This window comes from Myotis myotis, unplaced genomic scaffold, assembly GCF_014108235.1.
Source record: "Myotis myotis isolate mMyoMyo1 unplaced genomic scaffold, mMyoMyo1.p scaffold_m19_p_24, whole genome shotgun sequence".
Lineage (NCBI taxonomy): Eukaryota > Metazoa > Chordata > Mammalia > Chiroptera > Vespertilionidae > Myotis > Myotis myotis.
Genome location: NW_023416329.1, coordinates 61,874 through 87,977, shown reverse-complemented (window position 1 = coordinate 87,977; position 26,104 = coordinate 61,874). Strand labels below are relative to the sequence as shown.

Genomic DNA, 26,104 nt, shown 5'->3' with positions numbered 1-26,104 from the left:
GCGGTGGAGGGAAACATCCTGGAGATGAGGATGCATGAGGGACCCTCACCCCCAGGACCTGGTGCTCAGCGTGGGGACCACCATCACGCTCAGTCCCTCCTGTAAAACCAAGAACAGCAGCGGTCTCCGGCTGGCCCCAGGCACAGAGCTGGAGGCGGTCTTTCCGTAGGCAGCTCCTGTCATCCTCCTGGAAACACGTCTTCGTTCCATGTACTTACGAGGAAAGTGAGGCCCAAAGTCACGCCTGACAGGCTCAGGATTCAGACCCAGGGCCTCCTGACTTTTATAGAATTAGGAAGTCGGAGCTCAGCCACAGGAAGAAGCACACCCTCTGGGCTGCGGACTCTGGGAGAAACAGCTCAGAAACTCTTTTAAAAAATATATTGTTATTGATTTCAGAGAGGAAGGGACAGGGAGAGAGCGCATCATCAATGATGAGAGAGAATCATCGATCAGCTGCCTCCTGCATGCCCCACACTGGGGATCAAGCCCACAACCTGGGCATGTGCCCCTACCGGGAATCGAACTGTGACCTCCTGGTTCTCGGTCACATCTGCCGATGGTCCATGGGCCTAAAGCTCCATTCTTAGGGCCCAGGAGGGCTGAGCCCGCCACGCCTATCACCCTGCCCTCTAGCTCATCGCGAGGCCTGGCACTGTGCCAGTTTGTAGTCCTCTCTTAGTGTGACTGAGCAAGCAGTCCGTGGCCTCACAATTCCTCGTGGCAGAGGGAGCAGCCTGGCCTGCCTCTCACAGGCGGGTCTCCTCCACACACTGTGTGCCCAGTGCTTGGTGCCATCCTTCTCTTTGTCAGGGTGGCTCATGCTGGCAATTGGGCACTTCCCTTCTCCCCAGGGCAAGAGCTGCCACCATGCCCAGTTTTCAAGACTGGCTCTGCCTTGGTTCACATTTCTGGACTGGCCCCGCCGGTGTGGCTCAGTGGTTGAACGTCAACCTATGAACCAGGAGGTCACAGTTCGATTCCCGGTAGGGGCACATGCCCGGGTTGTGGGCTTGATCCCCAGTGTGGGGCATGCAGGAGGCAGCTGATCGATGATTCTCTCTCATCATTGATGATGCTCTCTCTCTCCCTGTCCCTTCCTCTCTGAAATCAATAACAATATATTTTTTAAAAGAGTTTCTGAGCTGTCTCTCCCAGAGTCCGCAGCCCAGAGGCCTTCATGACCACTGTCCCAGGGCAGCAGCGCCCTCGGGTCCCCACGCCCATGCCAGGTCTCCTGGCTCCTGCTTGCTGGGCTCGGCTGAGGATAATTAGATTCCATTCCTCCCTAAAGGCGTGCTGCTGTCTGAGGAGTCCGCATGGTAATTTGGACAAAAATTTGCAGCTACCCACAGAGTCAGACCTGGGGTGAAGGGTGGATCCATCCACCAGAGGAGCCAGGAGGCCGGAGGCACTCAGCTGTGGTCTCTGGAGTAACTAGCAGGAACCTCAGCAGGAGCCAGAGGCGTGGCTGCCGGTCCCTGGCATTCACCTTCACAAAGAGGGTGGTTGCAGGGAGCTGGGAGGCTGCTGTGCTCCCTGGGAGACAACCTGGGCCCATTGCCTCCTGACACTCTGCAGAGGACCATCTGTCCGTCAGGGCCCTGGCTCCCCAGAGCCCACCTGTCACTACTCCGGGGGCAGGGGCTGCAGGAGCCTGGCCAGGGGCCTGTCTGAGGAGCGCCCCAAACTCCTCAGAACTCAGGACCCCACACGTGCACATCACCTGTTTGAATAAGATGCCAGGCAGATTCTTGAGGTTCTTAATGAGGGGCAACATGCAAAGACCTGTCCCTTCCCAAAGGGCCATGGAGACCCGGAGCCGGCAGCCTCTCACCTCACAGATGGAGGCTTGGACTCACTGTGCTGTTGCCGGGCGTCGTGTGGTGGCTGGGCCACCACCCCGGGAGGTGATGGGGCGGCAGGAATCTGGCAATGCCACTGTCCTGCTCTGGCTGCCTGGTCGGTGGCAACACCCTCGCCCAGCACAGCTCTTCCTGGGGTGCTTGGCAGAGCAGCCAAGGGTCCCTGACACTTCCTGGAAGAGCTGTACCCCGAGAACTGCCTGCAGAGAACCCATGGATGCCGCTTGCACTTGTTGAAGCCCTGTCCCCACTGCTCATTTCATTCCCACCCTGGACCTGAGTGAGGCCCATGGGACTCACTGTCTTCATTTCACAAACGAGGAAGAGGCTGAGCTTCCAGACGGTTACACCAGGGAAGAGAAGAGCCGGCTGGAAGCGAGGTCTCCCCAGATCTCAGCCCTGACACCTGCCCGCTCTCTTCACGGCTCCTGGGGGCAGCTCCTTCATGAGGGACATGAAGCTTTTCCTGTGGCCACTAGGACCCTCCACCCGCCTCGGGCTCCAGCTTGAACACTTCTGGGTTCAGGGAAGCCCTGGCTGGGGCATCCACTCTCTCTCTTGCAAGGCTCTTTTTACACCTGTGTCCCTGGTTTCCGTGGGCACAGGAGTGCCCCGCGGTCTCTGCCCAAACACCTTCGCCCCTCCCTTCCCCCACCTTCCCAGCAGCCCCAGCACAGCCTTGCAGTCAGCTGACTGTGCTCCCAGTGCATCTCTGCCCTTTCCCACACATTTGCTCTCCCTCAGCCAGCACTGGACCTCCTCTGTCTGCCCTGTTCTCAGCTGGAACTTCAGGATCAGGTTCTGGATGGCCTTGTCACAGGTGGCCAGGCCCTGCTCCTCGCCTGACGATCCGGAGGCCCTAGGAGAACCATGGACTGTGGGGTCTGGGACTGGTGAGTAGGAGACAGGGAGCCAACTTCTTGTCAATTCCTGGCCTCTGCTGAACGGAGAGCAGCTGCGAGCGCCAGGGCAATGGGAAGTGCTGCCCCATCGCGTCCAGAACCAGGGAAATCCCTTGCCCACGGTGTTATCCAGAGCCCTGAATATGGGGGTTACACCATCATACAAAACTGGGTGACCCTAAGGAGCAGGGGGGAGAGAAGGTGGGGGCGAGGGGCTCTGGGCTGCACTCTAAAAGTGCACCTTGTCAGTTCTACGCTTCTCAAACTGTTGCCTGAGCTCAGAGACCAGAGCTGACTGGATGGGGCTTCCCGAGGCACTGGGTTTGGGTGACCCTTGAGGTTGCAGAGAGGTGAGTGAGCCAGAGACTGTGGGCACAGTCCAGGGTGCTGCCCCTGGGCCGGGTGCCACTCTGGGTAGAGGAGGGGGCACTGGGGCTCTGGGGGGTGGGGGGCTCCCCAGGCTGCCGTTGCAGCTTTCACTGGGGGGATCCTCTTTGAGAACGAACTTGGCTGCAGCCTTGGTCCTACTGCACTTCAGCCACTTGATGTGGGCAGGGCGGGGCCGCCTGCGAAGCACACGCCGCACTGGCAGGACCTTGTTGGACTTCTTGCTGCGCCAGAAGGTGGCAGCGGACACAAGGGCGGTGATGGCCACAGTAATGGCCATGGCGCCAGCCAGCACGCCAACAGCCTTCGCAGGGTCATCTCTGGTCTGCATCAGGAAGGTGTCGATGGGGCTCCGGGGAAGCGTCTGAAAGAGAGAGCCACCTCACTCAGTGGCCCCGGCTGGTCCCTGGAGGACAGAGTGGGGTCACGAGCTCCTGGAAGTCCAATGGTTTTGAATTCACTGACACCAGGTCTCCCTTGAGAGTCTGATGAGCACTGTGGGCTTCGTCCCAGAAAAATGCACCCAAAGAACAACACACAATGCATGCAGCTCACCAGGAAATGCACCCAGAGGAAGCATGATGCAAACACCCTCTCTCAGATCTAGACCTTCTCATTATCTGGACTCTGTTCCCCAGAGAGTAGGATATAATTTACCTTTGATTATGGGGGCCACACCTGCCTAAATGTGACAGGAGCGCCTAAAATAGTGACTTTTTTTCTGACACTGACCTGAGAACTATACATAATGATTTCACTTCTGCTTTCAACACCCATGACAAGGAGGCATTATTCCCATTTTACAGAAAAGGAAGAGGAGGCCTGGCAAAGTCCAGAGTCACACCATTAGTGAGTATGGAAACTAGGACTTCAACCTGATCCAAAGCCAGTGTATTTGATGGCAAAGAAGCCGGCCTAGCATTGAGTCTTTTGGAGGCAGCTGGAGATGGTCTCTCCCTGGGTCATGTTGCAGCGAGGCCTGAGAGGCCCTCAAAGCCTTTCCCCCCGAGCTTCACACCCACCTCGGCGTCTGTGATGTCAATCCTGAGGACGGCCATGGTGCTGAAGGATGGGGAGCCGCGGTCCTTGGCCTGCACCTCCAGGGCCCACGTGCAGTCCCCGTTGTGTGTGATGCTGCGCAGGGCGTCCAGGGAGCGGATGGAGCTCTTGAGTCGGATCTCTCCTGTGCGTGCATCGATGTCAAACACGCTGGCCGGCTCCGTGTGCATGATGGAGTAGTCCACCAGGTTGTTGGGCGCCTCTGCATCCAGGTCTGTAGCCTGAGCACAGGGAGAGGGGCGGCTGGGCTTCCAGGGCAATGCTGTGTCCCGTCTGAGCTGCCCGGTCACACAGGGCTTGCTGAGCTGATGGGACAGGTCCTGACCCACTGAGTGGCCTGGAGCCAGGAGAGAAATTGAGTGTGTGCCCCACTGTGAGCCAGTGCCCTGCCAGGGCCCCCACCTGTGCCTGCCATATCATGCTCAGAGCTATTGGAAGCAGGTGCTGTTGAAAAACAAAAGCTGGGATACTAGGTGGTGGGTCTGAGGACAGACTGTGAGGGCGGGAGCTGAAGGCCCGGCTTGGGGTCAGAGGCCACACTTCTCCTCAGGGGAAGCCTGTACAGGGGGCAAAGCGTGGCTTTGAGACCTGCTGTGGGACCAGCACCACCAGCACAGCCCGTGGAGGAGCCTTTGTTTGTTTGTTTTTAGACTCCACCCTTTGTTTGGTGGAGCCGCAATAACATCTGTTTCCTGGGGGTATTTCCGGGTTGAGGTGAGGGTAGGGACCTAGCAGGTACTTTAAAAACCCTCACCCAGAGTGAGAACTCAGTATATGGTACCCGATATAATAAAGAGCTAATATGCAAATGGTCGTCACACCCTCACATCATCACGCCCTCACACCATCACACTGTAACAGCTCAGACACTCAATACTGGGGAGAGAGGAATAGGGATTAGCCAGGCACAAATGAGCCCATGAGAGAGGAATGGGGACCAGCCAGGCTGTGGCCCAGAAGAGGGACAAGCCGCCCACCCCGCGGTCCTGGGCACCTAAGGCTGCAGCCAGCCCAGGAGAAACTGGCCTGGGTCCTGGGTGCCTGTGGCCAGCCAGAGGGAGGGAGCCCAGGTCCCGGGTGCCTGCGACCAGCTGGAGGAGGGAATCCTGGGTGGGTCCCAGGTGCAGGGCAGGGCAGAGGTAGTTAGGGGCGATCAGGCCAGCAGGGGAGCAGTTGGGGGCAATCAGGCAGGCAGAGGTGGTTAGGGGTGATCAGGCAGGCAGCAGAGGGGTTAGGGGTGATCAGGCAGACAGGTAGGCGAGTGGTTAGGAGCCAGTGGTCCCTGATTGCCAGAGGCAATTGGATATCCTCCGAAGGGTCCCGGATTGGAGAGGGTACAGGCTGGGCTGAGGGACCCCCCCCCCATGCATGAATTTCATGCACTGGGCCTCTAGTTTTAAAATAGATTCTTAGCCACACTGTCTCTTGCAGCTGCTAAACAAGGCTTTAGGGGCACTGAGCTGCCTGAAGCCCACCTTGATTCTCACAGGGGTCCCCAGCACCATCGTCTTCTCCTGGATGCTCTGTCCAAACTGGGGGGGGTGGTCATTGACATCCAGCAGCAAGACGGTCACCCTGGCCAGGCCATGCCTGCCCCCTGTGTCCTCTGCTCTTACATGGAAGCTGTACCTGGCGGTGGCCTCGGCATCCAGGCTGGCCCAGGGCTGCGTGCAGATGACCCCCGTGGACGAGTGGACCTGAAAGCTGCCAGGCACAGAGAACAGGCAGGGTGTGCACAGGACATGCCTATGCACATGTGTGCACACATGTGGACACATGTGGACACACACATGGGCACATGGACACACACACGGACATGCGTGCCTGTAGCCATGCAGCTCCTCTAAGGCTCCCTATCCCTGCAGTCTCACTGAGGGAGGCAGGTCCACCCACTATGCCACCACCGACATCCAACTGAAGGACCAAGTTGCAGACATGCCCCTCCTGCCACTGTCAGCCTCCCGGCCAGTTACTTGGCGGCTCCTAAGGTCAGGGCCTCAGCTCCCGGCCATCAGGGCGCCTACCCTCTTCAGCCCCACACCTTGCCTCAGGTCTCTGCTTCCCTCCACACCTTGCTGTGTGCTCACCTCCGAAACCAGGTCTTGTCCTCCCCCGCTCACTCCTGACTTGGCACAGACCTGTCCGCCCTCAGCCTCCCAGGCCCTGCCCAAGGCCTTGCCTGAGGTTGGGTCTACGTACAGGTCTGCCCCGGGCCCGTAGATGGAATACGTGACTGCCCCCCAGGGGCCTGTGTCCAGATCCACAGCCTGGAAGAGAAAGCGCTCCACGGCACCTGCCCCTTGTGTGGGCACAGTGGCAGCTCGGAGTTGTTTCAAGGGCAAAGTAGGGGTGAGGTTTGCCCGGCTAGGGTGGAAACTGACAGAGGCTGCCCAGAGCCCAAGGCGTCTCCAACGTGAGGTCCCAAAGGGCATAGATCTGCAAGGTGTGTACCCTCCTCCTCTTCGTCAGTGAGGGGGAGGAGGCGGGCCCTGTGCCTGAGCTTGGGGCTCACACTCATGTCCCCTTGTAGTCCTGGGACTATCGCCCATCGTGAAGAAGGAAACCTGGAGGCTCCCTGAGGGCTGGAGGCCTGTCCAAGGGCAGGCTCTTGAGAACGGCAACTCAGGCTGCAGCCTGGGCCTGTCGGACTTCATAAGGTCTCCTTCTGGGAGTCCCACCCAGATCCCATCCTGGGACTAGTCCCCAACTCACCCTGACGGCCACCACGGTGGAGCCCCCTGGGGCGTCCTCGGGAACCCTGGCGACGTAGTGGGGAGAGGTGAACTGGGGGGCATTGTCGTTGGAGTCCAGCAGCTGGACCACCACATCCGCGGTGGCACTGAATTTCTCGGCCGTGTCCACCTCAGTCGCCAGGAGCTGGGGAGGGAGAGAGGGAGGGATTGTCAGTGCTGATCCTCTTCTCAGCCTGGCCCAGGCCCACCTGCCTCTTCTCAGTTCTGACTCTCGGCCGCTATTCCTGCCGCCACCTGCAGGGGGCACCTGTAAAGCTTCCATCACTCCCCCACCAACTGGCACCACCAGCTTTCTTATAGTTCCCACTGGTATTTCTGCCAGTTTCTTTTGTTCCTCTAATTTGCATATCCCTTTTTAGTTCCAATTTTAAAATTTATTGTGCTTTATGTTATAATATAATATTTGTTAGAGCAAATTCCTGCCTCATTCTTTCTTTCTGAGTTTTCCCACCTATCTATATATATAAAACCCTAATATGCAAATAGACCGAACTGTGGAACAACCGAACAACCAGTCACTATGACATGCGCTGACCACCAGGGGGCACGTGTGGAACATGGTGGGCATGTGCCGAACATGGTGGGCATCGACAGCAGGCAGCAGAATGCGGAACATGGCAGGCGGCAGCCGCAGCAGGATGGTGGAGCAGGTGAGCAGGGGTGCCAGATCAAGGCGGGGTCGCTGGTCACTGTCATCAGGGCCAGCTCTAGTGGTCACTGAAAATTCTTTGCTCCCACACACCACGGTCCCACCGACGCTTGCACCTGCTGCTGGTGCGGCCCAGCTTGCACTCGCACCCACTGCCCGCGCCCAGCACTGGTCCCAATCACTCAGCAGCATCAGCGGGTGTGAATGGCGTCAGCCAGCCCTGATCACCTCGAGGGCTTCTCCACCTCCCCCTGCTCCCAAGGGGCAATCGGGGCTGGGCAGGGCCATGGAGAATGGGCTGAGACCCGCCCCTGTGCCCACCGCAGCCTCGAGGCACACAGTTCCTTTCAAAGTGCACGAATTCATGCACTGGGCCCCTAGTGTTTATATATTTATTTCTCCAGATGGTGTCAAGTCCCCTCACCACCTCTCTGAAGGAAATTGTAGATAAGACTTGAGGTGGCATTGGATTCTTTATTAAGGAGAATTGGCATTTTTAACAGGGTTTTCTTCATCTGTTAAATTTTTGCATTTTTTGTCATTTAGATGTACCCTATTTCTTGTTATAGGAATTCCTAGAAAATTTTTCTGCTAGTTGTTTTTGTGAAAGAAAAACCTTTATTCTATTGTTTCCATTGCTATTTTTTGTATGTAGGAAAATACTGAATTGTGTGTGTTAACTTTGTAGCCAATCATGTTAACAACTTTGCTGTGTTTCTGACTGTTTTTCAATTCCTCTTATGTTTTTCTAAACAAATGATCATATCACCTAAAAAATGATAAAATTATCTTTTCCTTTCTAATGTTTATACCTCTTATTTCCCTTCTTTATCCAGGAATAATGTTATTCCAGGAATAGTGGTTATAGCAGGCATCCATGTTTTGTTTCTGGCTTCATAGAATGCTTTTAGAATTCCACTTTTAAGAATGATGCTGGCTCGCCTGGCCGGCATGGCTCAGTGGTTGAGCATTGGCCTATGAACCAGGAGGTCATGGTTCGATTCCCAGTCAGGGCACATGCCCAGATTGTAGACTCGATCCTCAGTGTGGGATGTGCAGGAGGCAGGCAATCAATGAATCTCACTCATCATGTTTCTGTCTCTCTCTCCTTCTTCCTTCCTCTCTGAAATCAATAAAAATATATTTTAAAAAAGAATTATGCTGGCTCTGAATGTGTATATATAATTATAAGTAATTATAATAATTTAAATAATATCAACAAAGTATTTTTTATTTTTATTAATATATATTATTTACGTGTTTATGTATAATAGGTGTTGTTTATGATTATAGTTTTATTTTATTTTTTTTAAATATATTTTATTGATTTTTTTACAGAGAGGAAGGGAGAGGGATAGAGAGTTAGAAACATCGATGAGAGAGAAACATCAATCAGCTGCCTCCTGCACACCCCCAACTGGGGATGTGACTGCAACCAAGGTACATGCCCTTGACCGGAATCGAACGTGGGACCTTTCAGTCCGCAGGCCGACGCTCTAGCCACTGAGCCAAACTGGTTAGGGCATGATTATAGTTTTAAATAATTGCAAATACAAAGGAATATGTTTCATGTTTTGCTAAAGTTTTATCAGAATAGATGACAGATGTCAAATGTATATGAGAAGATGCATTGTGACAAGTAGTGTTTCTTTCTCCACCTATTTTTTTAAATATATTTTTATTGATTTCAGAGAGGAAGGGAGAGGGATAGAAAGATAAAAATATCAATGGTGTGAGAGAATCATTGATTGGCTGCCTGCATGCCTTCTGGGGATCGAGCCCGCAACCCAGGCATGTGCTCTCGACCAGAATCAAACCCGGGATCCTCCAGTCCCCAGGCCGACGCTCTATCCACTGAGCCACATCAGCGGGGCTCTCCACCTAGTAACATGCACATCCCACTGCAGTCTCCCCTTGGCCCTCTGTGCAGGCCTGAGACTCGGAGAAGCTGTGTGGCCACAGGAGGAGGCTCTCATGTCACCTTCTTCTCCCTCCCAAGTCAGCAGCCCAGGCAGAGGGACTGAGAGAGAGAGTAGGACGAGGAGGGGCAGGGGCCACAGGGGCCTCAGAAATGCACCCAGGGCTGCCTGCTCCGTGGGGATGGCGCAGAGCCTCCCATACCTGGAAGGTTAACACTCTGAACTTCTCAAAGTCAATGGCGGCTGAGTTCTCTGCGAGGACTGTGACTTGGGCTTCCTTCAGGGCTGTCTGCGGGACCACGCGGAAGGCGTCCTCCAGCCCCACCAGCCGCAGGGCGAACTTGGCATTGGCGCCCTGGGCGGAGGTTTGGAGAGGAAACAAGGACGGTGAATGAGAACAGAACTCACATGCAGCAGCCCTGGGCCAGGAGCCTCCCGACATCAGCCTTGGAGGCAAGATTTCCTTCTTCCTGAAGGGGAGGCGACCTGTCTGGAGGGTTAAAGGCTGTGAGGACCCCAAGGATCCGAGGCCGCACCCCGCGCTGGCACAGGAGGCCACAGGCCACGTTCACAGACCCCTCCGGGCCAGGCAGACAGGCGGTGCTTCTGTTTGACTTTAACTTTTTAACTGATCATGAATGTCTAGCCAATCAGTCTTCGTTAGCCACTCTCTCACCGCTATCTTGGTTACCCTCTCCTGTTCCATTCCCACGGTGGCCGTAAGCCCTGTGACAAGCAGCGAAGGCTGATGCAGACCCTGTTTGGGGCGCTGGCCCCATGCGATTCTCAGGAAGACAGGGTGGAGGGCAGAGCCACATACCTGGTCCAAGTCTTTGACAGTGACCTTGAGGCCTCGCAGGATCTCCCCCGGGGGCGGGTGCTCGGACAGGGACAGCTCGAACCTGGTCTGAGGTCCACTCTCTCCATAGAATGTAGGTGGGTGGTTGTTGAGGTCCACGAGCCTGATGGTGACGGGGACCGTGGCCTGGGCAGCGGGGCTCCCTGCAGCGCTGACCTCAGTCACCTGGGATGGGGACAGGTGTTCTGGTGCTGGGACAGGCTGACCCCGAGGTGGCTGCATGGCCCCACCTCGCGGCGGTCATCCCTCACTCTCTCCTTAGCTAGCGACTCACCAGCTGGTAGGGTGTGACGGGGGTGAGGAGATACCACTCAGTGACTAGATCACAAGAGGTTATAACAGCGTCTGCTGGCAGACTCTCCCAGCTGCTTCGGGGCAGCAGGCAGCTACGACGGAGAAGCCCGTGTCTCAGGACTAAGGGCGACCTCTGCCAACAGCTAGAAAGCAGCCAATCTCTGAGCCCATCAGCCCACAAGGAAGGAAATCCGACCAGAGCCATGTGAGCCCAGGGGCCTCCTCTCCGAGCCTCCAGTGAGAGCAAGTCCGGGCTGGAGATTAGATTAGATGGCGGCCCAGAGGCCTGGAGTTGAGGACCCACTAAGCTGAGCCTGGACTCCTGACCCACAGAAGCTGTGATCAAGGAATATGTGTTTTTCAAAGCTTCTAGGTTTGTGATCATCTACATCAAGCATGTCAAACTCGTGGCCCGCGGGCTGCATGCGGCCCACAACAAATATTTTTGCGGCCCAGCCAATATAATGGTATGTAAGAAACATTTTAATAAAAATTTCAGCCCTAACTGGTTTGGCTCAGTGGATAGAGCGTTGGCCTGGGGACTGAAGGGTCCCAGGTTCGATTCCGGTCAAGGGCATGTACCTTGGTTGCGGGCACATCCCCAGTGGGGGGTGTGCAGGAGGCAGCTGATCGATGTTTCTCTCTCATCGATGTTTCTAACTCTCTATCCCTCTCCCTTCCTCTCTAAAAAATTAATAAAATATATTTTTTAAAAAATTTCATAACTTAATTTTTACAATATCCTGTTATACACAATTATTAATAACAAACTACAATGTTTGCTAATGACTGATTGCTACAATTGTGTTGCATTCATTTCCCTTATGTGCCTTATGTTAAGGCGCACCATTTCTCACCACTAACACTAGCAGCGAATATTTTAGCAGCTGATGGCCACATCATTAGACTTGGACTGACTTGTTGGGTGTGTGCAACAGGAAATATTTCACTTTTGGAGAACAAGAAAAATAGGTTTATTTGCGTTACGCTTATTAATTTGTGCAGTTATTCAGTGTCTGGTAAGTTAATGTTCAAGAAAAAATATTAATGTTTATTAAAATGTTCTGTTATTTTATGTAAACAATTACTCATTTACTAGTATTACAGCCCTTTGTATTCAGCATGTCTCTGTCAAAATAAACCTACGGTTCTATGAAAATTGAAGCTTTTTTTTGCGGCCACATAAACTTAAACCTTGTTTATTTGGCCCGTGTTAGCCTTTGAGTTTGATATGTTTGCTCTATTATAACGGCCACAGGAGACACCACACGGTGCCGTGACTAAGCCACTGACCAGGTGAGGTGGGGGTGGGGAGGGGGGCAGCGCCTGGAGTCACAACGACCGAGTAGCAGGTGTGTCGGACTCTGCAGTCAGTGTTCTCTCTACCTCACTGCACGAATCCCCCTTTGCAGCCAGAGGGTTCGAACCCCAGCTCTGCCATGGTCTGTCCTGGGTCCCTGGGCCAGGGGGAGCGGCTGGGGGAGGGGAGAAGCAGTAATAGATACTAGTACAGGCTGCAAGCGGGGCCCAGGCCACAGGCGCCTCATGAACCCTGTGGCAAACACCGTGTGAGCCCCTTCAAGCCTCTTCCCCTAGTTCCATGAGCTCTGGTCTTAGCCATCGAACATTTCCCTCCTAGGACCCTTCTGTCCACCTGCAACTTCCTACCTCTCCTCTCTCTGGCGCCTGCACCTCTCCATGTCCTGCTCCCACTCGCCATCCCAGCCTGACACTCGCTGCCCCCACACTGGTGAGGCGCTCCGCACTCTCCCGTTCTGGAAAGCTCTGTGTCCCCCCCCCCTCCCCCCGAAGGGCCTGCTCTGCAGTCCCCTCCATCCTCTGGCAGCTCCTTCACTTGCTCCCTCCTCACTCTGAGCTGGGGGTGCCCCTCAGCTGTGTCTGCGCCCATGGCTCCTCCCAGGCCATCCTCTGGTGATCTCTGCCCTCCCTCTCACAGCCACCGTTCATGTGCACGCTCCTTAAATCCTAAACCTGCCTGCATTTGGGATATTTCAACTTGGCTTTCCCTGCGCAGCAAACTCCTCGTGCCTGTCCTGGTCCGGCTCCCCGTCCCGGCTGGCCACGCCCGGTGTCACCATCCTCTCCTCTGCTCTCCCACACTCACAGCCAGGGCCTCGCATGCTCTGTGGACTCTCCTCCTTCCTATTTGCACTTGGTTCACTTCTGCCAGTCCAGCAGGCCTTCTGTATCGGCCCGGCTGCTGGCTCTGCCTCCCTGTTCCTCCTCCGCGTCCCTCCCAACCCAGGCAGGCCCAGTGGGCTCCAGTGCCTGGCAGGGCTCATGGCCTCAGGTGCCTTCCGGGGCCAGAGGGCGAGGAAGGCCAGTACCTGGACGTGCAGCTCATACACCTCTCTCCGGAGCTGGGCGGGGCTCTGGGTGACCACGATGGCTCCAGACGTCACGTTAATGTCAAAGGCACCGTCACTCCCTGTGGGAGGAGACGCCCCTGCAGTGCTGGCCGCACGCATGGGCCCAGGAGTCTTGCCAGGCAGGGTCCCATGTGCTCCTTAGGCCAAGCTCAGAGTTTCCTCCACCGAGTGGGGCTGTCTCAAGGGCCGCGGGGACTGGAACTCACTTCTATTGGGCGCCCAGGGCCTTGCACCCTGCCTGTCTCAGGGACAGTGTGTGTGCGCGTGTGTCTGTGTGTGTGCGCGTGCACGTGTGTACGCGCATGTGTGTGTGTGCATGTGTGTACGCGCACTGCGTTGCGTGCGCGTGTGTGTGCGCATGCGCATGCTTGTGCACTGGAAATCGAAAGACAGATTCAGAGGGATAAAGAGAAGGAGAGAAGGGGAGGGGAGGAAAAGAGGAGAGAGCGAAAGAAAAGAGACTGGAGGAGGGGAGGGAGAGGAGTCAAGAAGAGAGGAAAGAGGGGAGCATGGCACGTTGTGCAGGTGTGAAGTGGGCAGTCGCGCGCCTGTGGGCCTGGGAAGGGCCTGAGGGGGTGTGTGCATCCAGGCACATACATCCCGGGGAGGGGCTGGAGGAGCAGGGTGTCTGAGTGAGAGCTGCGGACGTGGCCGCTGGGCTCAGGCTTAGGTGTGGTGACCCGAGGGAGGGCTGCCCACTGGGACCAGCCCCTGAGGGCTCAGTGGCCCCCAGAGCTGTCCCACCTGCTCAGCTGCTGCCTGCTGCAGAAGGAGCACAGACTCAGGTCCAAACCTGGTGGGAACTCGGGATGCCTGCCTGGCGCTCTGAGCCTCAGCTTTCCCATCCATATACACGGCTAGTCCTAGGAAAATGCCATATCACCATGCATTTAACTTATTAATCCAAGTATATGTTCTAGGCCAAAAATTGTTAGAGTACTAGAAAAACACAGCATTGAAAGAGTGTAAGGAATGTCGCCGCGCCCTGTCGAGCATATGCTCAGGGTAAGGGTGAGGCAGGCCCGCGCAGCCAGGCGGGGGCAGGGCGCCGAGGCCCTGGCTGAGCCCCCGGCAGAGCAGTCCCCGCAGGCCCCTCCCGCAGAGAACATCTCCCACAGATGACACCTCGGCTGTATTTCAGCTCCAGGCCCAGAAAAGCCGCCAAACCAGGTGGGCGGCGCCAGGACCAGCTGTGATGCCTGACACCCCTGCCCTGGCACGGACCCATCGGAGGCCACCACAGCCCTGGAGGAGCCCACCTGGAAACTGGTGACTGTTCTGCTGGAACCCTCCCCAGGCCTCCCCTCAGATTCCCGCCTGCGAGAGAAATAACCCCCAAGACCAAGGACCCAGCGCTCTCCCCAGGGAGCCGCCGCCATTGCCGCCCCCTCTCCTTCCCCACAGCCAAGCACTCCTGCTCTGAGGGACCCCACAAGGCTGCAACCAGGGCACTATGGGCAGTGGCAGCTCCTCCCAGGCTAGTCCCCTCCACCTGACCCCAAGACCCCCTTTTCTCTGACACCCAGAGAGCCAGCGGCCCAGCCGGGCGCTCCTGTTGCGTCTTCTATGCGAAACCCTTGGTTTTCCGTCCGGCTTTAATAAATGTTGCCTCACAGTCGCCTGGGCCTGTGTTGTGAAATCTTTCTTGCATGAAGTCAAGAACCCACATGCTACCGGCCGGCTGACCCCAGGCAGACGGCTCAGGGCCAGGCCCCTTTCTGGGAACAAAAGGAACATGAATCTGCCCACCCTTTGTTCTCAGTTCCCCACCCAAAAGCTTCTCTCCCTGCAACTGGCCCTAATGCCAGGCGGGCCGAGGCCACATGCAAGGGCTGCTGCCCACTGAGGCCAGCCTGCCCTCCGCACTGGGCTCTGCCCGTGGCGACTGGACGCCAGGAGCTGGGAACGTGCTCTGGCTGCCCAGGGTCAGAGCTGCCGCCACGGTGGTGTCCCCAAAGGTGCCCCGACTCACCATTCACGAGGCTGTAGAGAAGGCGGTTGGGTTTGCCCCTGTCTCCATCCATGGCGACCACTGTCAGCACCTCAGAGCCCTTGGGAACAGGAGCAGGGGCTGGAGGCTGGGGTGGCGCTGGGGCCCCACCCCAGACGTTGCCCCATCAGGCAGGGGAGGTGCTGGCCTCACCCAGCGATAGAGCTGGCCTCCAGCCTCTGTGGACCCCTCTTCTCTGGGGAGCTCACAGGACCGCTGGCCTTGCAGGGACTCTCAGCCACACGTCTCTTACTTTGCCTCCTTCCCCACATCCCCCACTCAGCCCTCAGCCCTGTCCCCACCTCCAGCTTCACCCCTCTTCTCACCCATGCTTTGCCTTTGAGGTATCAGAGGGGAGGCAGGAGGCTGGTGGGAGCGGCCAGCACAGTGGGGTCCCACGTAAAGGGAGGATCAGGGTGCTGTTTGAGGGTGTGGCCCGGGCGCACAGCTAGACAAGCCCTGTTGACCTTGGCCTGGCACCCCTTCTGTGCTCTCTCCTCAGCAGCACAGAGGACACCCCCACACCTGCCAGTCCCAGCGGGGAGGAGTGGGGAGGAGGCTGGCACTTCTCCCTCCTTCCCCCCTTCCCCCCCTCCCCCCCTCCCTCCTGCCAGCGCCCAGCCGGAGGGGGGCATTTTCGCTTGGGCCTGGCATGGGAATGGTCCTCAGTAAGGGTTTCCGTTGCTCTACAAGGTCAAGAATCATCCAAAACTGGGGAAGTGAAGATGGGGCAGGCAGCTCGATCCCACAGGAGGCCTCAAGCCCCGGCCCTGGAATTCTGGAGCTGTGGTCTGGGGAGGAGGGCATGTCCATGAGGGGGTGCATAGCGTGGGAGCAGGGAGGGGGGCTCCCCCCTCAACCCAGATATGAGGGGGGCAAGGGCCTTAGGGCGAGGGCATATTTCAGGCAGAGGGATAAGGCAGTGCTGGGCGGGGGGGGGGGGGGGGGGGGTGGATGGTGACGGCTCGGGGAGGGCGGTTGTGAGGCTGGGGTTTGGGTGCCTCCCCTGAGAGGCAGAAGGAGCCCAAACACTGAGATCAGAGCCGCACGTGGGGAGACGCCTGGGGTGGGCCTTGGAGCTGAGCCTGTGTGATGTCCAACAAGGGTCACGTGATTTGGCAGCAAACTGAGGGGCCCAGGCTCTAGGCCTGGGGCTGTGGGGGCACAGGAGCACCTCACCTCCTGCACAGGTGCAGGAAAGACCCCCAACCAAGGCTGTCACCTCCCTCCCAGCCTCCTGGCAGGCCTCGCAGGGCCGACCTCTGGGCGGGTCTGAGTTGAGTGTGAGGGAGGGAAGAATGCCTGGCACAGTCTTGCACCCCTGGTGCCCGCACAGGAGCACCTGCTTCCTCCCCTTAGGCTTCCAGAGGCAAACACACCTGTTGCCCTGAGCCTGCGAGGCCCGGGGGGAGCTCAGTGCCTCCACAGGACCCAGGGCCTCAGGAGCAGAGTGGGGGGTGGGGGGATGGGGGGGACCAAGAGGGGGAGGCAGTCACCCACTGGAATGGTGTCCTCGTACACGCAGCCGCGGAAGGGAGTGCCCACAAACACGGGGCCCACATCCTGTACGTCCTCCACACTGACCGTGACCGTGGTGGTGGCCGAGAACACCGCAGCTGCACCCCTCAGCTGCCCGCCGCCGTCCTGGGGAGGAACCGGGAGCAGAGAGGCTGGGCTCCGGGCTGACAGACTCGGTGGCATGGGTTCCTGCCTCTGGCGTGGGGGAGCTGCCCTCTGAGTGCTGTTTGCTCCTGCCCCCCCCCCCCCCCCGCCCCCAAGATAGTCCCTCTCTCGGAGAGTGCTGGGGATGAGACGATGCCTGAGGCTTGGCTGTGTCTGGCTCTCAAAAGAGTTCTCTCTCCAGGGAGGTCACGTTGGACAGTGGCAAAGGAGGGAGTCACACACCCCCTCCAGCCAGGAACCACCCTCAGCCCCTCCTGGACCCACTAGAGTCTGACTGGGCCCTGCTGGGGGGAGAGCCCAGCTGACGGAGTGACCTGCTCTCATACCCGGCAGGGGCGGGCGGGGGGCCTTCCTGGGGACCTGAGTGCAGGGCCTGGGAGGCCGGTCGTCCCTGGGGAAAAGCAGCTGCTCTGAGCCCCTGCGGAGCTGCAGGCCCCACACCACACATTGGACATGAGGACTGAGGCCTCAGGGACAGGCTGACAGGACACCGAGGCCCCAAGAGGTAACTGGTCACACAGAGGAAGGCCAGGTGAGCAGGCCTGGGAGGTGAGCCTGGGGGTGAGCAGGCCTGGGGGGTGAGCCTGGGGGTGAGCAGGCCTGGAAGGTGAGCTTGCTGGTGAGAAGGCCTGGGGGGTGAGCAGGCCTGGAAGGTGAGCTTGGGGGTGAGCAGGCCTGGGGGGTGAGCAGGCCTGGGAGGTGAGGGGGCCTGGGGGTGAGCGGGCCTGGGGGGTGAGCAGGCCTGGGAGGTGAGCTTGGGGGTGAGCAGGCCTGGGGGGTGAATGGGCCTGGGAGGTGAGCCTGGGAGGTGAGCCTGGGGGGATGAGCCTGGGGGGGTGAGTGGGCCTGGGGGGTCAGCCTGGGGTTGAGAAGGCCTGAGGGGGGTGCAGGCCTGGGAGGGGGGGAGATGTGAGTCTCCAGGCCTATGGAGGGGACCTGGCCTGTCTGTCCCCCAGAGGGGACAGCACGACAGCCCACAGCCTCCAGCAGCCCTGGAGCATACGTCCATGTCTGTGTGGAGTCCACTCAGCAGACATTGCAGCTACACCCGGCCCCCTTCCCAACCCAGACACCTGCTCTCCAAACTGCCGGTCTGCTGTAGGATGAACCCCGCTGCCATCGAGTGCAGCTTCCCTGGCAAAGTCTGGGGAAGGGCTGCATGCCCCCTTCCTCCCTGGTACCTGGGCAACCACAGTGACGAAGTGGGCCCGGGCCTTCTCGTAGTCCAGGGCGGACCCTGCCCGGAGGCGCAGCACGCCGCTGAGGCGGTCCACAGTGAACTGGGTGGCCGGCGTGTTCTGCAGGGGTGAGGGTCCGCTTGGTCTCGGGGGCACCGGCAGGCCTAGGGTGCCGGCTCTGCTTCAGGAAGGGCCTGCGCTGTCCTGGGTCCCAGGGACCCCAGCCTCGGCTGGGAGTTCAGCCTTCTCGCCTCCAGGTCCCCCTTGACAGGGCTCTGGGTTCCCCCTGCTCCTCCCTCAGTCAGAACCAAGAGGGGCCCTTCCAGAGGCCTTAGCTCATCTGGGCAACAGCTGGTGCACCTGGCCTGCAGGTCCCAGCAGGGGGGGTGTCAGCACAGAGCCCCCCTAGAGAGGTGGGGTCTTCAAACCCGACCAGCTGAGCGTGGGGGCCAGTCCCAGGCAGCGCCTGGGGTGGGCGAGGGTCCAGGAGACGATCCCGTCTGAGAGAGGGGCCTCCGTGTTGGGAGCTGTTGTGGGACTTTATGAGGATTTAATCCGCACAGCAGCCAGTGAGGGTGCTTCCATCTCCCCACCTCACACGCGAGGGGTGAGCTGGGAGCATCAGGGATGTTGGAAGGCCCGCGAGTGGGAAATGGTTAGATTTCTCCAGCACCTGCGGATCCCAAGAGATTCCCTCTAACCTGTGTTTAACCACCAAGCTGTGTTGCCTGGAAAATTGTAAGAGAAAGTGAGTCAACATGGAGAGATGGATGGATGGACGGACGGACAGGTTGGGGTTCACAGCCAAGAGCTGCCCTCTGCCCTTTCCTACTGGCAGCTCCAGGCGCAGGAGCTTTCTTCCGGGGGGGCAGGGGGGCAGGTGAGGGGGTACTAAGTGCCCAGGCTTCTCCTAGGGAAGGGTTTTGGGGGAAAACTACGAGTCTTGGAGATCAACCAACTCAGAGTAAGGTGGGAGGGGGGAGTCTGGGGCAGACAGCCTCCGCCCAGCCCCTCATGTGCTCACCTGTCTGTTCGCCCCCTGCATTTACTGAATCCATAGGATCTGATGTGTCATTTCTGACAATTTGGGGACTAGTAGAGGCACTGACCTAAGGCCTGGTGATGGAGGGTCAGCCATTGGTCCCCGCCAGCCCAGCCCCTGGTACACACACGTGTGTGCCCTGCTCACCTGCAGGGAGTAGGTGACACTTCCTCCAGAGCCCGTGTCCTTGTCCACAGCACGAACCTCAAAGATACTGCTCCCAGCAGGTGTGTCCTGAGGGGTGCCACAGGGGTTAGGCCTGGGACAGGGGCAGGATGCCAGGGAGCTGGGGTGCGGAGGGTCATGGAAAAGTGGGTCAGGAGAGTGAAGGGCTAAGAAGAGGTGGGAAGGGGGTGATGAACCCAGGAGCCCTGGGCAGGGGCACATCAGGGGGGTTGGGGGGTGGAGAGAAGGAGGAGAAAGGGAGGAGCAAGCAGACCCCCACTCCAGCCCCCAGCACAGCCTCTGAGAAAGAGGAAAACTAAGACTCCAAGGAGATAAACTGCTTAAATATGAACTGAGAAAAGGGTTAATAAACATGGGCATAATTAACATGACCAGGAATAAAATCCATACAATTGAAAACCAAAATAAAATATCTTTCTCCCACTGAAGCGAACACTTAAATATGTGAAAGTCTGAGTGTGGCAGGTCTAGGGAGACACCTCGCCCACATCACCCCCATCAGGAAAGCACAGCTCCCTCACCCTGAAGAAGCAACAACACTCAGGCATTCACTCTCCAACCTAACAATTCCAAATCTTGGTCTGTATCTTTAGGAAATTATTCTAATAGAGAAAAAGAACTGTTATGTTCAGAATTTGATGTTTCTTACAGAAAAAATTTAAAGTATCTTAAATATCCTATATAATAAAAGGCTAATATGCAAATAGACTGAATGGCAGAATGACCAGTCACTATGATGCCCACTGACTACCAGGAGGCAGACACTCAATGCAGAAGCTGCCCCCTGGTGGTTAGTGCATCAGAAACCAGGCTGGTGAGCGCAGCCGTGGTGGCAGGAGCCTCTCCCACCTCCAGGGCAGTTGGACATCCCCCGAGGGCTCCCGGACTGCAAGAGGGCACAGGCCAAGGTGACCCCTCCCCCCCAGTGCACAAATTTTGTGCACCAGGCCTCTAGTCTAAACATAAAGGAACAGTTCCATAAATGGTGCAATGTTCACTTAACAGACACTAGTAAAATGGTAATTATGCAAACTTTAAAAGTAAGGGGGGGAATGCTTATGAATTAAATGGAAAAAAAGTATACAGAAAGCATGCTTAGTATAGCCCCAATTACCTAAAACACACAGAAAATAAATCCAATAATCACAAAAACAGCTGGAAAGAAATACACCAAAATTTAACAATGCAGTCTCAACCTAGAGGGGCTTGGGTTGGTCTGGAAACTTTTTCTTTCTTTCTTTTTTTTTTTTTTTTAGAGTGAGAATAGCAATTTTGTATTATCTAACAAAACTTTCTAAAGATAAAAATATCTAAATGTAGAATGATCAAAAACTGATTCTGAATTTTGTAAAAACGTGTAAGAACAAAGTCTAAGGAAATGCCTTGCCACCTTGCCAGTAGGAATGGTTGAGAAGTCATCTGGAACATCCCATAAGTGAATATTTATTCAGATTTGATGAAACTTACAGTTCGTTTTTTCTTAACCCACCAAAACGAATGCATTGTGTCTATTTTCTGGCTAGTGTTAATGGAAACTTCTTTTCTCTTTACTTTTCTACTTATTTCACATTTCCACAATAAACATACATTATGATTTGGAAAATGGTAAGCGAACAGTCCTTTGTGGGGAATGCATGTGTGAGGAATGGCAGTGTGTGTGTGGGGGGGGGGGGGGCGTGCGAGGGAGGCCCCAGAGGCAGTGAGTGATGGGAGGCCCCTGACTCAGTGCCAGGGCCCCTGGGCCAGGCCACAGCAGCCCCAAAGGGCAGGCAGGGACTGGGGCAGGAATGCATGGGCCCTGCCTTGGGCCCAAGTTCACCTCAGGAATCTGGACAGTGTACAGCTCCTGGAGGAACCTGGGTGCCTCGTCGTTGACATCAGTCACCAGGATCACGACTTTCTCTGCCACCTAGGGAGGGGCAAATGGGACAGGAATTGGGGCAGTGAGGCCTTCTGGGTGATAAAGGGACAGTGGCCCCTAGTGCCCCAGGTATATGTCTCTACCCATCTCCCTCCCTCCCTCTATTCCCCCTCCCTTCTTCCTTCCTTCTTTTATTCATTCATGCAACATTATTATTAAGCAACTATTGGGTGCCAAGCACTGTGTTCTATCTCAGAGGCAGAAGATACACTCTGATGGTGTGTATTTTGCAAAATGAGATGGCAGGGCCAAGGCCAGCATGTAAAAGAAGGTGGTGATACACTCGGTGATGGCAGTGGCATGCCGGGTGCTGCCCGAGTGCAGGCCTGACCCCGGACACCACGCTCACCTTGCCCAGGTCAGTGCCTCCTGAGGGCCGGGTGCACAGTGCAGGAGGCTGTGGTCAGGGGCCCAGAGAGGCATCTAACCAGCCTGGGGGTGGGTAGCAGGGCGCCTCGCTGCGGAGGGGGAGGTAAGCTCCGCAGCAGTGTGTCAGGTGAGAGGACGAGAGGGAAGGAACACCACATGCCAACGCAGGAGGAGGGACCTGGTGAGCTCAGAGAACACAGTAGATGTGGCTGATGTTGGTGGGGAGAATGTGGAAGGGGGGACGAGGCCAAGGGTGCCCAACGGGGAGGCCCTGAACGCCAGGCTGCAGCTTGGGTTTTCTCCTGGGGGTGGGGCAGCTGCTAGTGCTCTTGAGCAGGTCCTGGCCAGGCCTGGGTTCTAGATGGCCCTGGCCCAGCTCTGAGGGGGGGGCTGGGAGCCTGCAGGCAGGAAGCCCCTGTGACTGGGGGAAGCAGCGTGGTGGGGGCTGGGAGAGTGTGGCTGTGGGGAAGGAGGAAAGGAGAAGCGGGTTCGGGGGCCCAGGAATTCTGCGTGGGTGACAGGTGGCAGAGCCAAGAACAGGTGGAGGAGGCAGATGGGAAAGGCTCCAGGAGACACTGAAGAGCCTGGCTCTCTCCCTCCCTGCCCCTTCCCACCGGCCTCCCTCCCTGCAGCCTCTCCTACAGCCACTCCTGGGGGCACACGGGGCAGGACTGCAGGGAGTCCCCCCTCTGGGAGGTGGGAAGGGGAAACTGCTCAGGCCCAGGCTGCGGGCTGCCAGGAGCTGGCCCCCGTGTCTGCTCACCAGGTTCAGGCCGTCAGAAATGCTGATGATGGCTTCGATCTCATCCTCCCTCTGCGAAGCACAAGGACTGAGTGTCCAGAAGATACACACCCTAGAGGCCGAGACTGGGGGGCCCTCCCTGCTCCCCTGAGAGAGGCTGGAGCAGGGCTGGGTGTCCCAAAGTTGCCTCTGGCCACACTTTCTTTCAGGGCTCTGCACACGGGTTCTCCTAACCCAGAGGGACTGCCGAGGAGCCAGCAGAAAACGTTCCCCAGCTAGAGCGCCGAGACACACTGCCGGGTCCCAGGGGAGACGCAGTGCCGGGTCCCAGGAAGAAGGTTTTATTCCTTTCTCCCTTTCCTTTCACTCCACTGGCCTCCCCCAAGCCTCTCCCCAGCCCACAGGCTGCAGAGGGCCAGGTCTGTGGTGTCTCACACTCCCCAAGACTCAGTGGGACTTCAGGGGGGAAGGGTGTTGAGGTTTCTCTCTCTCCCTGGCCCAGGGCTGGTGGTGGCTGCATCCGACCTGAGCTGGCAGGAGCCCACGGACAGGTCAGGTTCTGTGGATGACAGCCAGGCCCGCCAGCTGGTGTGGAGGCCCTGCCCTGTCACTGCAGGTTCGAGGGTACAGAGGGTAGAGTTCTACCAAACTCAGACCCACCCCTAGACCATGCAACCAGTCCTGGTCAGCCTGAGTTTTTGTGGCTTATAGGACCTCTCCAAGGACCATCTCGGGGGGCCTTTCACCACAGATGCTGGTCTCCATGCCAACAGGCTGCACCCACACACCTCCCCATACCTCTCGGTCCAGCTCTTCGATCAGGGTGATGTTACCAAAATTGGGGTCAACAGAAAAGACGCTTCTAGTGCTGGGGTCAAAGCTGATGTGGTAGGACACAGGCTCGCCCTCAGGGTCTGTCCCATTCAGAGTGTACACGTGAGAGCCTGGAAGGCGACACAGGAGGCCTGGAATCTAGTGCCCAACTTTTCTTAACAGTGGCAGCAGCTCAGAACAAGGATCCCCGTTTACGTTTACGCAGTGAATATGCGATTCAGAGCAAAGGCCCAGCCTGGGCGGCAGGGCTGCGGCCTCCCCGCGGCTGCTTCCCACTGTGATGTGAGGAAGAAGGTGGAGCACCAGCCACTCTCCTATCAGATGGCTGAGCGGCTCCAGGCCAGCCGCTTGCCTGGAGACAAGAACCCAGACTGAGGGTGGGGGTGGGGTGGGGTGGGGGAGGGGGTGGTGCACCATTCAGGCAGGAGTGGCTCTCAGCAGCAGAGCCCCCAGGCCCAGGTCACTCCTCGGGGCCTGCGAGCAGGTGGCTTGCACTCTGCTGTCCTTTTGCTCAGGCTTCCCAGCCCAGACTCGAGGGAGGACGTGCCAGGCTCCCTCCTCCTCTCCTCTCTGTGTAGCCCAGGCAGGTGGGTGCTCTTGGGCCATTTTAAAGCCTAAAGATCTGCGACCTGGGAGTCAGCACAGGTGCTCAAGGTCACGCCAGTGGGCCCTGGACAGCTGGGCCCAGCAGAGACCATCATGGGCCAGTCTGTCTGTGCCCGTCGTCTCCCGGACCCCGGCTCAGGCCCCCAGGGCAGCCTTGAGCTCAGCAAGAGCCCTGGGAACTCAGGGCACAGTCAGCGCCGGAGCCGGGCAGCTGGCACCTGTCCCCACAGGCTTGGAGGACTGGCTCCTGGTGGGTGCCATGTCCGGGGAAGGAGGGCCACCCCTCCTGAGGCCCCGTGGCCGGGGGCTCCTCACCGACAGGGGTGTCCTCCGGGAGGCTGAACAGGCCCAGGTTTCCGTTGTCGAAGAAGTGGGGGGCGAAGTTGACCTTAGCTGGAAGAAAACACGGAGCAGGTGGCTCCCAGGCAGCAGGGGACACCTTTGCCCCCCTCGGGGTTTGACCCACCCCTGGCACCGGGGGACCCGCTGGGGGTCTCCTCGCCACACCCCGTCTGCTTGTCAGGGACACAGACTCTGGGGCGCGCGAATTCAGGCAGTGGCCACATAAACCCCCCAATGGGCTGGGAGCCGAGCCAGACGGGGCCTGGCGCCCTCTGCGCCCTCTCTCCCCGCCCCCCCCACCCCACCCCCGCCCTGAAGCGGCGGGCAGCTGGGGTCCCCGCCGGGCCGCGCCCCCTCCCGTCCGCTCACCGAGGCAGAGGCGCAGCAGCGCCAGGGCCAGGGCGGCCCGCATGTCCCCGCGACGAGCAGAGGTGCGGGCGGGAGCGGGGCGCTGCGCGGTGACCGGCTGGGAGGCCGATTAGCGCGGGGCCGCAGCGGCGGGGCGGGGGGCGGGGGGCGGGGGGCGGGGGGCGGGACGAAGGCAGCGCTGGGTCCGAGCCCGCCGGCCTCCGGGGGACAGACGCGCTGCGGGGCCTGAGGAGCCCGGGAAACCTGGCTCCCGGTCCCCACGCCCCGGGGCCCGCGGGAGGCCCCGCTCAGCGCTTCCCGGCCGCCAGGAGCGGGCGCTGGAGCCCAGCCTCCCGCTCCCTCCCCAGGAGGCAGGAGGGCCAGGCCAGCCGTGTGGGTCCGGGGAGTGTCCCCGAGGCTGCGGGTGAGACCGAAAGACCCAGAGGAGGTGTGCGTTGGGGAAGAGCAGAGGGTGGGGGCTGTGGGCTGCCTCTGGGGTCTCCCCTCCTGCCCGCCCTGCGCCCCCAGCTAGGCCCGCTCTCCTGAGGCCTCATCACCAGTCCTCTGAGCACCAGGGAGAAGCAGCCACTCCAGCCCTTCCGTCTGAGAGCCCGGGATGGGGGCCGGGAAGGTGCATCGGGTCCCAGACAGCTTGGCAGTTTCATACTCATCCTCACTCCTCCTGAGCCCCGTGGGCGTGGCCCTGGGCCGGAAGGTGCACTTTAAATTGCACAGACATACGGCAGCTTCGTGTCTCCCGACGAGGACTGCCGCCTTCTGCAGGGCCCCAGTGCCTGGAAGCAGGGCCAGGATCTCCCGGACAAGTGCCCTGTCAGTGGGCCGAGAAGAGCCCGCTGGTGTCCTGGCCCATCCCCTCACCAAGTGGCTTCTCTCCCCTCCATCCATTCAGTCAACAGACGTGCACTGGAGAGGGACAAAGAAGGGGCCCACCCAGCCTGTCACTGTCACTCCATCATCTCATGTGACCAGCACAGCCTCTCCTGGTATGCCTGTCCCTGCTGTAGAAAGGGAGAAGTTAGAGCACAGAGAGGGTAAGTCACTTGCCGAGGCTCACACAGCCAGTGAGGCCCAGAGCCAGGTTCAAAAACAGCCGAAGCTCTTCCTACGGCAGAGAAGACTGAAGCTGCTGTCTTCAGCTGAGCCCCTAGCTCACACATCCCTTCCACAGCACTAGTTTTATATTTGCAGTTTATATTGTCTTCTTACAGAGATCAAGCCCTTGATCGCACAGGCTCACATCTGCTAGAGTGACTAGCCATCTGAGCTTGCCTGGGACTGAGGGTGTTTTCGGATGTGGGACCTTCAATGCCACAACCAGAGGGGTCTGGGGAGCATGGACAGAGCAGTCACCCTCAGGCCCCAAGACCTGGGAAACAGCTCTTTGTGGAGGCCTCACCACGGCCTGATTCTGGCCTTACAGTAAAGAGGGCCTGATGGCTTCCTCTGTCATAGCTGGAAGGAAGGACTCCCTGCTGTGGGACCTGAGCTTGCCCATCCAGACAGACCCTGCTCAGGCTCCAGGTCACCGGTCCCCCAGGCTGACCACCTGCACAATGGGAGTTCCTTCTCCTTGAGTCTCCCACTCGACCTGTGGTGAAAGGACAATCGGCAGGTCCCTCTGGGACAGGTCCCTCTAGAGCAGGTCCCTTAGGACAGGTCCCTCTTGAGCAGGTCCCACAGAGCAGGTCCCTCTAGGACAGGTCCCACTAGGGCAGGTCCCTCTGGGACAGGTCCCTCTAGAGCAGGTCGCTCTGGGACAGGTCCC

The 26,104-nt window shown here is 58.2% G+C and overlaps 1 protein-coding gene across 1 annotated transcript; it reads right to left on the bottom strand.

Annotated features, from left to right (window-relative positions):
* Positions 1-1,190: 1,190 nt before the first annotated feature.
* On the bottom strand, positions 1,191-25,789 carry CDHR1 (cadherin related family member 1). Its single transcript, XM_036355896.1, has 19 exons — positions 25,758-25,789; positions 25,060-25,147; positions 24,340-24,436; positions 23,944-24,021; positions 22,987-23,132; positions 22,210-22,260; positions 20,976-21,065; positions 19,118-19,204; positions 17,932-18,048; positions 16,568-16,711; positions 15,050-15,128; positions 13,036-13,136; positions 10,355-10,558; positions 9,737-9,889; positions 6,926-7,090; positions 6,413-6,480; positions 5,689-5,917; positions 4,177-4,434; positions 1,191-3,518 (listed from the first exon to the last, which is right to left on the bottom strand). The coding sequence occupies exons 1-19, from the start codon at positions 25,787-25,789 to the stop codon at positions 2,997-2,999; spliced, it is 2,709 nt and encodes a 902-aa protein (XP_036211789.1). The 3' UTR covers positions 1,191-2,996.
* Positions 25,790-26,104: the final 315 nt, after the last annotated feature.